Source organism: Schistocerca gregaria, chromosome 6 (assembly GCF_023897955.1).
Source record: "Schistocerca gregaria isolate iqSchGreg1 chromosome 6, iqSchGreg1.2, whole genome shotgun sequence".
Taxonomy (NCBI): domain Eukaryota; kingdom Metazoa; phylum Arthropoda; class Insecta; order Orthoptera; family Acrididae; genus Schistocerca; species Schistocerca gregaria.
Genome location: NC_064925.1, coordinates 545,322,713 through 545,336,092, shown reverse-complemented (window position 1 = coordinate 545,336,092; position 13,380 = coordinate 545,322,713). Strand labels below are relative to the sequence as shown.

The 13,380-nt window shown below is 39.1% G+C and overlaps 1 protein-coding gene across 1 annotated transcript in view; it reads left to right on the top strand.

Moving 5' to 3' along the window:
* The first annotated feature begins 4,451 nt into the window (after positions 1 to 4,451).
* Positions 4,452 to 13,380, top strand: part of LOC126277960 (glutamate dehydrogenase, mitochondrial) — a 151,636-nt gene continuing 142,707 nt past the window's right edge. Inside the window, exon 1 of the mRNA XM_049977582.1 lies at positions 4,452 to 5,304. Within this exon, the coding sequence (XP_049833539.1) occupies positions 4,872 to 5,304 (433 nt within the window). The 5' untranslated portion in view covers positions 4,452 to 4,871. The remainder of the gene's footprint in view (positions 5,305 to 13,380) is intronic.

Below are 13,380 nucleotides of genomic sequence, written 5' to 3'. Positions count from 1 at the left end.
ACATTATAGGGACTGACAAGATTGTTGCTGATGCTTTTCCATTATGACACTAGGAGGAGTCAATGAAACTTTAGCTCATGGAAGAGAAAAAGAATTTAAAATGAGTTCTATAAATGGTATGCATGATCAAAAAATTATGAGGTCCATGTGCAACAAAATTAGGAATAGTCAGAATCTTAATTACAACTGGAGAATTTAAGAAATTATTAAAGGTATTAGAAAGTATTCCAGGGAACGCTTATTAGAAGAAAAGATGAAGATTCTGATAAGTTAAAGTTATGTTGGCCGTAGGATGAAGCAGAAACTATAACTAAAGTTGCAAGCAGTGACATTATTTCGAAAATTTAATAAGACAATTTCAGATGTGTAGGCAAAGCACAAAGTTATGAGATAATGGATCACAGTTTTTGGTTAAGAACTGGAAATCATTTGTGGAAAAATCTGGAATCAAACATATTTTAATTTCTGTGTATAATCCATCAAGTCATGCTAAGAGATACAGATGCGAAACTGGTCGTGTTAGCCATACATGTTGCAGCCATAAAAGCCAATAGAATCGAATAAGCAACAATATTCAATCTGCCACTGATTTTATAATTAAATATTTCTCTTAAACAGACATTACCATCTCTAATGCAGAATTCCCGAAGAAAAAAAATTGGCAAATGAAATGCGGCCAGAATGGTACCTTTCTGATAATATAAATAGAAAATATAACATTTTACTCCATAGTTACCTAAACATTACAGAAGACTACCTACCGAGTAAAACGTGGACAGTTAAGAAAAAGGCAGTGTCATGTTTGACAAAACGTTTAATTGTATCCTGTGAAAATTAAAAAAAAATGTTTATATTATCAGCAAATATCCACACAAACCTGAACATTTTCTTGAATATTATGAAGCTTACAACAAGACTTACAATAAGATACTAAGAAATGAAAAAAATTGAGGGAAATTTGGTTGCTCAGGCACTGAACGAAGTCAGAAGCACATAGAAGATAATTCACAAAGAAGGAAAAAAAAAATATCATCAGACTATAATAGCAAATGCCTACGGGTCAAAGTAAACAATCAAGTAATAGACGATCTTGCAGTTGCTAGTAGTACTTCCAAGAAATAATTACCAGCGTATGCCAGACACTTATAGAGAATAACAAAACTGATCCTTTGCAAGTCCTACGGCTGCTTAAAAATAAGTAAGATTCCTCCATTAACTCATTATCATGAGAGCAATAGATAGTAAACGTAATAAAGAAATTTGATAATAAAACCTCCACTGACTTAAACTGACATTAATTTTAAAGGAAACAACAAATAAAATATCCAAAGCGCTTTGCCATCTAGTTATTAGGGTTGTGCATAACTTCGTAGCGTTTTTGTTTTGCATCTGGTATTCCTGCTACTATAGGTTTATTTGTCTATTGTCATTCTTAGTCGTAGTTCACTGTTGCTGTTTTAGTTTACATATTGTCATTTTGTCATTTGGACACTATAAAATGTGGTGCCAACTGTAGAAATCGGAACATTTCCGACATCTATTCTATTTGAGTTCGATAGGTCGGCGACAGCAGTGGAGGCACCCAGAAACAGTTGTGCCATATATGGGATAATGGCACTGGACAGTTTACCGCAAGAAAAGGGTTTTCCCACTTCAAGGAGGATCGTTTTGGCATTACTGTCTCCTGTCATTCAGGAAGACATTCAGCATTTGATGAAGGTTGTTTAAACGCATTAATCCACAATGATCCACATCAGTGTACTCAAGAACTGGCAAATGTGATGAAATGTTATCATTCCACCATTGAGCAACATTTGCATGCAATGGGGAAGATTCAAAAATCTGTGTGTGGTTCCTGTATGCTCTGTAGCAAAATCACAAAAATCATTGGGTGACCACATACTGTATGCGTCTCTGTTGGTTGTCATCAATTGGCTTGTGAACAGCAGCGACCATTCCTATCCTGTATCGTTACTGGTGACGAGAAATGGTTTATTTATGCCAAAATAAGGAAAAGGAAGGAATGGTTGATCCAACCAGAGCAGCAGCTCCCTATACAAATATCTGCACACATCCACAAAAGACATTGTTATGCATGTAGTGGAAAAGCAACACATGGTGTACTAAGAATTGCTTCCCCAAGCTGTAACCATCACTGTTGACATTTATTGTGAGCAACGGAGATGTACAAAGACACAATTCATGAATAACGACCACGAAGACCGTGTGAACTGCTGCTATTCCATGATAACATCCACCTGCATTCTGCTAGACCATGAAAGACACTGTACACGAGTTGGGTTGTGAAGTCGTTCCTCCACCACCTTATTCCCCAGTCTTTCGGTGTCAGATTTCGCCTTTTCCGCTCTCTGTCGAGCACACTTCATAGAACTTCCTCTTCAGATGAAGATGTGCTCTGAAAATGGTTCTACGTGTTCTTTACCTGAAAACACGTCGTTTATACTGTTGTGGAATCCGAAAAGGTTCCTTGGCTTTGGCAAACTGTTGTAAACAGGGAAGGGGAATATATTATTGACAACTAATGATGGAAGATAGTTTTCCAGACAAAATGAAAACTACGAGATTGTTTGGCACAACAAAAATATGGAAATATAGTGGAGTATGACATTTTAATAAGGTAACTTTGTCACTATGGAGAACTGCTCTTAGTATGAGTAAATCACACTTGCAAAATAGAGAACAAATCATTATGGGACTAGAGGGACTGCTCGTAGTATAAGTAAATGACACTTGCATAATAGAGAACAAGCATTAGAAATGTGATTAAAACAAAATAAATATTTACCAGAATTTCAACAAATAAGTAGCAGTGTACCATAGGGTAGCGTTGTAGGACCCCTGTTTTTCCTGATACAAGATTTAAATGATTTACATCGTAACAGTGAAGGTGATATCATGTTTTTCGCAGATAATATCACCAGTATAATTATTGGCAGAAATTAAATGAGGGCATAAAAGTGATAAAGAGAAAACTACAAAAATATTATTCAGGAAAAACAATGGAAGAAGAAGAGTAATTGTCACAATTATTAGAAGTAAATATGAATGTAGTTACAAATATAAAGTTCTTAGGGCTCTCCATAAAAAACTGTTTGCTATGGAAAAACCACTTTGCTACCATAAGAAGGAAACTAAGTTCAGCCATATCTGTTCTCTGAAACATTAAACCACTAGTAGCAGATAGTGCAATGTGAATGGCGTATTTATGATATTTTAATGTTGACATGACCTATGGAATAAAAATACTGGATAAGTTGGTGGGTGAAATAAAAAATGTTGAATCTCCAATTAGTAATCACCAGAAAATAGCTAAAGCAATAATGACAGACAACTGTAGGCCACCAGTCAACACTACAAATTGTAACATTCTACAGAATGTGTATTTATAAAATACTGCTTTTTGTATGGGAACATAAAAACCAATTCAACAAAAATGAAGATACACGAAATCATACCGCCGTAAACTTTATAAAGTTTTGAGTTCCACAATACTACATAGCTAAATTTGAAGGTAAAAGCTTATATGGCAGCAAAACTGTACAGCTGTCTATCGTTTTATATTTCAAATATCTGCATGAAAGAGAAATTTTTTGCAGACAATGAAACTATTGCATGTGGGAAGTCCTTCCTATTCTGCCAGTGCATATGTACTAAATGCAAATAAATAGAAATAGTGGCACAGTGTAAAAGAATTAAAATTTGCATAAGCAGATGGATAGTAAATTCAAGATGTGTTCTTATTCATGGCACAACAGAAAAAATGTGTATAGGTAGAGTTTGCAGTAGATACAATATTTAAAATTTTTAATTGTGTGCGATGCTACCATATTTAAAAGTGGTAAGGTATACCTAAGATAATTAAATACTTTAGGTGATTATCACTTTGTAAAACTGCAATGAAAATATGTACTTGGATGTGATCCACATATGTACATCAAAAACTGCTAAACGGAGAAGTATATTTAGTTATTTGCATGTTCTACAGATCACATTCTTTTCTTGTCAGTTACTTTAAGAAATTTACATCACAGTCACGACAGATCTACTTGACAGACAGCACAATTCATCGAATGTTTCATGAAAATTTTACACTTACTCGCTGTGCATTGTACAACATAACAATAGACACATTGATATAGAATAGTCTCAAATGGTCTTTCTGTTAATATAAATTATGTTATAAACAACAATGTATAATTAAATTACGTGCAATGAACTACAGGTTGTTTTGTCATATTTTTAGCATAAGATCACACTTTTGCAGTTAATTTAGTTTGCGGCATCGTTCGTTCGTTCGCTCTCTCCTTTTTGTCAGGTTACATCCAGTACAAGCACGCCATCTATCTCTGTTCATCCCTACAGAAGCAAATATTTTACCGTAAACTAAATATTAGCGTAATAAAAGCTGCTGCTTCACTTTCTGCTTCAATATAAAACCGCTTGAAAATATCTTTCTCTTCTATAATTATGTTATCAGCTTTCGTCATGTGATTCAAGTTTTCGAATATGGTGTCTTGATTAGAAATTATCTTCAATATTACTAAATTTTATTGGAAGCCTTAACCAGGTCACATTCGTTGGATAGCCTCCTTGAACAATCTTGACGTGCGAGCACTGCTCAATCACAGATATAATATACAACAAGAAGTGATCTCTGCAATGCTATTATCTTTGAGGTGCCAGTCTGAGCAACCTTAGGCACCAGCTGGACTGTATCATTCTGCAGGAAGAGGTGGAGTGGGTTGTTGTCGTGTTGTGTAGCGGGTGCTGTGCGGGTGGTTACAGAAGCCGGGAAAGGAGTTTGGTGATTTGTATGTTGTTGTCGTTCAACTGAAAATAAACTGTAAACAATGTTCCATCTTAAAGCTGTTTCAAGAACAGTCGGGGCTCTGAAGCAGAGCACACAGTTCGATGTTGGCGCTCTTCTGAAAGTGTGTCCTGCGGCATTTCAGTTACGGAATTCAAGATCGTATTCAGATCATCAAATTCCTGAGCGTTTAAAGGATGTGCCTACCGCAGAAAATCCACGATTTTTCGATATGGTTGAGTACTTCTTTCACAGAGCGTGTCAGGTAGCGGAGGACAAATTAATTGAAGATATGAAGGAAAGAAGGATGTCTGTCGAAGACAGAAAAAAGAAAGTAAAAGGTATTTTGATGTTAATGCAAGGCTGTGATCACATAATAGAAGTTTCTTTCCCTATCAAAAGAGACAGTGGAGATTATGAAATGATCACCGGTTACAGAGCACAGCACAGCACTCACAGGACCCCTTGTAAAGGAGGTAAGTAAATTGTAATTTTTAAATAGGATTTTGTTATTTCTGTTTGGTTAAAGCTTCCTTGAATCACTGTATTTCGTTGGTGGCGCTATTGTTAATAGCTTCGTTCAACCTCTGTGATGTTTTCTAGTGTAATCCACTTCTATGTTGTCGTATTACGAGTAGCTTTGATTATACCACCTTATGCTCCTCTTAGGCCCCCAACAACCGAATGATGTTGTATTTGAAGTTCAGTGATGGTTTTGTAGCCACCTTAAAAGTACACATCTTTTTTTCGGACCACAGTCGCTTTATCCTCGTGATCAACACCCTACAGATGTCATACCACACCTTGACAACGTCGAAGACATTACAATTTTCTTTTGGCAAATGCGTTTTGCCACGTATTTTATATGGCAACGGAATGTTCCTCTCAATATTTACGTATGTTATCACGACCTTTCTATTTTCGGATGTTCAAGAAAATTTTGTACGTTTCCAAGCATTTATAAAGGTTAGGAATTTTTATTGTCTGTTCGTAGTCTGACAGCAGCAAACACAGTGCTAGTTCCAGTACTGTGCCTACCCCAGCGTGGAGTCTAGGATTAAATTTCTTTTTTTCCATGTGTTTACTTTACCAGTGTGTGCCATTGTTCTTATATTTTTTCCACTAGAGATCTCTTGGCTTCATTTGGGAATCCTTGTTAGTATTTGCCAGAGGTAATTTAGGAAAATGTAACTCAGGATGGCCTGATAATGCATGAGACTTCATCCTCACAAATTTGAACTTGGTTTCTACACACGTGTTCCATTACATTCAGTTTGCGCCTGTTGTTCATTGCTCGTACGTATACACATACATGGAATAACTTAGTTTTTCAAGATTGGAAATAATTAAACACAATTCACTGTCTACATATAACACGCACATTTACAGATGATTTCAATACCATGATCATGCTACCACACCTCTGTCACATCTCTCTGCCCTCCAATCGGTCAGGGAAACTGAGCCAGCATCTTCTTGTGACAAATGAGATGTTAAGTTCAGGAAGATTGTGGAACATAAGTGCTATGGACTAAAGATCTTGTGTGATTGCTTTCCCTGTGAAAAGCGTTACACTATGAATGTGTTGTGACAGAAGTGCTCTAATTTTCATTTTTCTCTCTAACATTTACTGTTAAGTGATCTTAAATTTTGTAGTACACATTATTTAAAAGGTGCATTTGGATTGGTTTTTAGATAACTATATTTAAGTCATCACTTCATCCCCTACGGCAAATTATGGTGAAACTTTAACCTCCATTACAAAACACTGTTTGAATCTTTTTTTTTTTTTTTTTTTTTTTTTTTTTTTTTTTTTTTTTTTTGCCCAAATGGGCTCTTGTCTATTTGTGACATACTTATTAGTTTTTAGTGAAGTGTGTAATAGATAGAGGATATCATGTGTTGGAGTAAGGGTGTCCAATTTTTAAAATATTTTCTTACTGTGAGTGTGACTACTACTTTCGGTTATTCTTGTGGTCCGTTCATGTAGTTGCAAAACTGTGTCCATGCCAGGTGCATTTGGTCCCTAGTAAAGAACTGCATAGCTAAGGATTGAGAGTACATAGCAATAGCTATGTCGCCACAAGACACTGGCTATCACAGGCTGGTGACAGGATGCTAAGGGGATAAAAAGCTCGTGATCTCTTCGACAACCAATATTTACCCCTAAGAACATTACATACTACATAATGTATAGAGTTATCATTTATGTTATTTATAATGTAAGAAAGCTGTTTTCTCTCTTCGTCTTGATACTTAAGCTATTTGCTTGCTTTATATATATTACTACTGCCCAGTTTTGTACATACTTCAGGGGTTTGGGGCTCATTTGATTTCTCAGATATGAGTACTGTCATTTTGTAAGTAACTAAAATTTTGGTGTCTTCAGCAAAGAGAATATTTTGTCTTATTTTCATTGGATAGCCATAGCTGTGTATTAAGAACAGCATTGATCATTATGCATTACCCTGGTGGATACTTAAGTCAATGTTTTGAGCCTGATAGTTTTCACTAAATGTGCAGGCTGTCTCTATCTTTTGCTCCCTACTTTCCAGATATGAATTGAGTTAATAGTTAGCCACTTATTATACCTAGTGCTTCAATAGCTTGTTTAGTTGTAGTGTATAGTCTGGAGCCTTGGGTAGGTCTGCTAGGCAATTCATCCCTGTGAAGAGCTTAAAATATTACTTTTGTAAGCTGTGTTATGGCCAGTACTGTACTTTTGCTACTTATGAAACCAAATTCTGTTACATAGGTTGTTTATGCTAGTAAGTTTCTTTGATTCTATTGTGTGTTGGATGGTGAGAGGAAGGTAACTGGCCTCTGCTTTACAGTAGGAGTATTTTCTCTATCTTCGTAGGGTGCATAACTTGTCTGTTTCAAATGTTCTTGAAAAAGCTTGAGCTAAAAGCTTTATTTATAATTAATTGTTTTTGTATACTGTGTACACATGCCTTTGGAACAGACTGGCACCTTATGAAGGCTTCCTGACCGCTTAATTTTTGTACTGTGATGTGTTCTGGGATGTTGTATCATTGTGAACACTTGACCTGTTTTGGGTAAATTTTGTTGAATCTTGTAGCTGCAATACCTGAAAGTCGTTCACAAATTTTTCTAGTTTCTGAATGTTTTGCATTAACCTGCGCCCGTCTTTGATTAATATGTTTCTATACTTCATTGCTATTTTTCAGTTTCTTGTTTTATGTGTATTATGTATTGAATTTTTCATTTGTTTTTGCCGCCTTCAGTACCGTCCTGAGTACATCTTTGTACCTGGCAATTTAGGAACACCGGGTTAGGATAGTGTTTTCGTAAGAAATATCTCCGTCTCTCGGAGCACTTTGTAATGTTGGCAATTAACCATTTATTTCCTTTACCTTTTGCTGAAGAAGTTGCTGCTGTTGGAAATACCTCATCAATAATTAGCCTCAACGATGCGCAGAACTTAAAGAAATTGGTTGTAAAACACCAGTATGAACAGTTCGAAGAATTTACCACCCTGTCGACGCAAGTCCGTTATGTGTACGAAACATACCCCATGCGAAGGAGTAACGGCAAAACTCGGGGATTGAAAATGAGAGCAAGGGCAGAAGAAGGAATATTGCCTGTGGAGATTTAAATTTTGCAGTTGCTTGTGGACTCTATAATATGGAAATGAAGAATGTTACACCTAGTGAATTCATGAGTTGTAGACTTTGTCTGGAAATCAATTCGTGATCGTGTTACGGTACTTTATTTGTAAAGATCCGTCATGATCACATAAATTGTACAGGTCACTATTACCGGCTTCGCCTATTGCCAACATAAAAATATTCCGATGTAGGTATCAACTAACATATGAATTTATTACGTTACGCGGGTTTAGGAGTGCACGTACGATGGTGTGGCGGTTTAAACCATAGTGAGGCCTAGGATTTCTTGGGATATGTATGTGAGAAAGCGTTGCTTAAAACTGCACCGAGCTGCAGTTTGCAGGGCGTGGCGTAGACGCTCCAGATAGCAGTCTCACTTGCTCCTCCGGAACAGACTGCGTGCAACTTCCTGCTTGCTGTAGCTCCATGTGTGTGCAAAACACCAGGTGGTCTGTGGCGAACCTCACGTCGAACAGTGTATTAGTTTGTCCACCTAAAATTTACGACTCGCCCTATTCGTATGACACCGCTCTGACTTCTGCGAGCAGTTGCCGTAGCTATTAGTCCATCTGAGCGCGTCTTCAGGGCTGAGCCTTTTTGATATTTTAACCAGTAATTTTCGGACAGTACTACCAGAGGTTACCCGACGAGGTACGTGGAAGTAGCACCACCGGACAACGAACGTAAAGGAATGGAAGGCTGCGAGTTACCCCACACAGGGAAATACATAAATTGAATTAATACTAAAAATTGAGTCAGTGGGAGGAAACCACTGATCTGTGGTCAGAAGTACAGAACCAGAATGTAATGGATACAGTCTGCTGCTCTACTTGCAATTTGCAACAAGTGATGTTGTTCATCACATCTGTGGTTACATGCTTAACTTCCGCCTGAACTTCTTTCCGTGTATTTTTTCCGCATTTTCCTGTAATCTGAGCAGACCAATACAATGTATGCTATCATTTAGTGGAAGTTTCCTGTGTTGTATATTTGTTTACTGGAAGAAGAGAGCTGTGTCTCAAGTAGAGTTAAAAAAGGGATCGGTTGATATGAAACGATGTGAGGCATCCAGGAATCATCAGTTTCGTAACTGAGGGAAATGTGGAGGGATACAAAATGTAGAGGGGGCGTGGCTATTGTAAACAGGTTCAAATACATTTAAGTTGCAATAATCATGAGGATTCTTCTGTGGCTTCTGTGTTCTCTCAATCTGCTGCGCGCAGTGGAGCACCGCTGGCTCAGCCAAATGGCGTTAAACACTTAGTACCGTAACAAACATCGCGTCTTGTTCACGCCAGTTGTGCAAAGACGTACAGTAACGCTTGGAGCAGGTGCGTTCGTGGTTAGGGAAGTGGCTTGATGGCACGCAGCTTACATTAGAGTCCCTGTTTTGAGAACAGTCCCTGGCCCCGAGTGGAGGGTGTACGAGTGGGGTTTTACAAGTCAGACAAAAAGCGAGAAAAAATGTTTGTTTCGTAAAAAACTCACGTTACTTCTCCTCATAGTTTTCTTTCAGTGATTCACGCTTGGTCCAGCGATCTTAGATTCTTCATTCTGTCAGAAAAATAGGTTCTGTCAAACTCTGCAAAATACTCGTTGACTGCAACTATAGCTTCATTTCATGAAAATTTCTTCCCAGCAAGCAAAGTCTCGAGTTAGGGACAAGGAATAAGGCACTCTGGGCTAAGCCTGCTGAATGGGGTAGACGAGGAACCAATTCAAAGCCCAATTCGTGCACTTTCGCCATTGTTATCGTTGATGTGTGGGATGGTGTATTATCCTGGTGAAAGAGCAGTTTCTTCGTGTTAGCCTTTATCTTTTTTCAGCTAACGAAAGTTTCAAACGGTCCAACCAAAAAAGTGGTCATCACCTTACCAGCCGACAAATTGGCCCTTGCCTTCTTCGGTGCACTACCACCAGCCTTTGTCCATTGCTCTGACTGCCGTTTTGACTCTGGTGTGTAATGAGGCATCCATGTTTCAACAGTCACAAATTGGCGCAACAATTTTTGCGGATTGGTATGAAACATCGACAGGCGTTGCGCTGAAATGTGCGGTATGCGTTTTTGGCCGTCAGTGAGCAATCGCGGCATCCACCTCGCACATAGTACGATGTACGTGTACTAAAACAAACCAAACAGGATGAGGTGCACAGTGAACTCAAAGTAGTTACGTCTGTATTAGAGTTATGTCTAGAGTAGTGACAGAAGACTAATAGTGCATCACAACGACAAGGGCAAACAAAATGAAAAGTGGGAAGAAAAATGTTCGGAGCACTAAAACGTGTTTGTTTCGTAAATAGAGCGGTAGTGCGACTTACATGTGAGCAAATGAGAGGAAACACCAATGCTAAATGCCAACTAAAAAACGTCCCACTGATGGTGCCTTAAAGTGAAAGGCGAAACGCATCTGGGAGAATAAAGTAGTGCAGCAAGAGAAGGTGTTTTTATTTAGAAAACAAATATTCATTCAATTCTGTTGCTGTTTGTGCGACAGTCCAACTCTTCCAATGAAAATGTTTAATAATAGCATGAAACTCAACTTTTTCCACTTAGTCACAGTCGACAAACTGACCATTTCAGTCGACTGTCAGCAACGAATATTGTGTAAATACTTAATCAATAATCAAGCTTACCAGCCATCAAGGCTCTACAAAAATGTTCCATTCTTTCGCGGAAATTTGGCAGACTTATCAAATCACCCTCGCATTAGCGTCGCTAAACTGTGAACCGTCTGTGAGGCTATGTGGCACTGTTGCCGGTTGCCTTGATGTCCGTCCAGCGCATTAGGCTTTGCCCTGGCACGTGGTCATCTACACTTAACAGTACTGTAAAGGGATGGCGCCAACTATAGCCCCTCAGCGATGCACCGTCCACTAATTTTCTGGCTGAGTCCAACTCATCCCGATCACCGCAGTGCATCGGATAGTGATTAGAGCTTGCCTGCTCTGACTTTTGACCCGACTTATTCAGCCACTTATAGGGCGACTCTACAGTTGAAGATGGACTCCAAACCCCGATTCAACGTAGAATTTTCGCCAGAGGTGAAAGAAACAATAAATGACAGAAAAAGCTGAGTGACGATCGAACCCCAGACCTTTCAGCTTGTACGGTATTTACCTGCTGACCTACACTCAATTCTTTTCTACGAATTTCGAATCATCTTCTCTTGCAAGGCTCTCCCTGTCGCTAAATCGTCGCCTAGAAGATTTCAGGCGTGTACGCCACCTACTTACCTATAGCCTCGTTCATCCAGGGTGCGGCACGTAAAACCGACCTGTCGTACGCAAAGCGCACGAACTAACTAACCATTTCCGCTGATGTACTGACGCTGCGCGAAACCTCGTTACGGTGTAACGCAGCCGCAGCCATTGAAACTTGTCGAAACCAGTTGGGGATGCCGTATTCCTTATTCCTTACCCGAGCGTGTTGCCATTGTTGAAGCGTTCAACCGCACTGTGTCTTTCGTGAAAACAAAGAATTTGTTTCAGAAGAAATCTCCAGGACGTTCTGTGCCAGCGAAAAAATTGACAAAAAAATAGCGGCGTACAGGGTCGGTTCAAAATGCTCCCAGGAACAGACCACCACTTGTCTGCACACCTGAAGAGGCAGGTGCAGAAGATAAGAAGTCGTCGCAAGTCAACCAGGAGCTTGTCAAAAGGTTCACGCGAGTGAGAGGAGTTGCAGACTTGTTTTAAGGAGACTGAAGTTAAAAACGTGCCACATGAGTTACGCAAGAACTGAAGAATCCTGGCCTGCAGAGGAGAGTGCATTTCTGTTCGTAGCTGTTGAGAAAATGTCTTGGACCCACTAAGGCTCATAACCAGTGACGAGGCGTGGTTCCACGAGTCTGGGTACGTAAATCCCAAAACAACCGATACTGGTAGACAAAAAATCCACATGCGATCCACCAGCCACCCTTGCTTGGCGACAAGATTAGTGTTTGATTTGCCATACGTGTTGTGGGGCCCGTATTCTTCCAGACGACAGTGAGAAGTGACGTATTTGGGAATCCTGGAAGAGTTTTATTCAAACTTGACAGGAGCGTCAGTTATTAGTTCATGTGTTGACTTTACGGACCGGTTTTGCGAGCCGCACCTTGTATTTTATTTAGGAGTTGTGCTTCTAAGACGCTAGCCGAACAACCTGTGCTTTTTCTTAGACGGATGTGGAAAAGCAAGCAGGCGTATCAGACCAACAGTGACTAATACACAGTGCGTATTTGGTGACGGTCTGATTTCTGAGTGGCGAGCAGTAGCGTACTGTACGTTACTGAATATGATTAAAGACAGAAATGCTTTCTGTCTAGGCTACGTCTGCATTGGGCTTTCACAAAAAAATGCCTTGCGACTTAATAAGTTAAATCTTAGATGTCTCCACGCAGCTGTATGGCTACAGTATACTTATTGGTGTCGACAGAATTTCGGTGAAAGCTGCTATTGGCAATTCGTTATGGTTACACCTAGTCAAGCCGGTAACAGTATTAGATAGCCAATGAGAATAGATAAATCTTACAATTTTGGTTACGCCAAATATTTGGCTGTTTTTCAAACACGTCAACATTTCCGAGGTTATGGTGTGTCTGGGAACCTAGTGGTACAGCGTAAATTGCTGAGAGTCCAGCTAGTAGCATTGAAAATGAGTCTTTGGCCAAATATTAGGCCGTTTTTTCCGAATCAGCGTATGTGATTATTTCAGAGGTTGAAATTATGTAGGAACCTAAGAGCACTGCTGAAATTGCTGCGAGTGAAACAGAGTATAAGGTAACTTAATGTACGAAACAAAGGAAGGTATGATCGAGAATTTCATTGGCTATTCTCATCTGACTAAAGATTTGTCATGTTGAGTCCCCGTCGTTAATCGCGTGAAGCATTGCCAACAGCAGTATGCAACGAAAAATCCGGCGACACCGTTAAGTACAC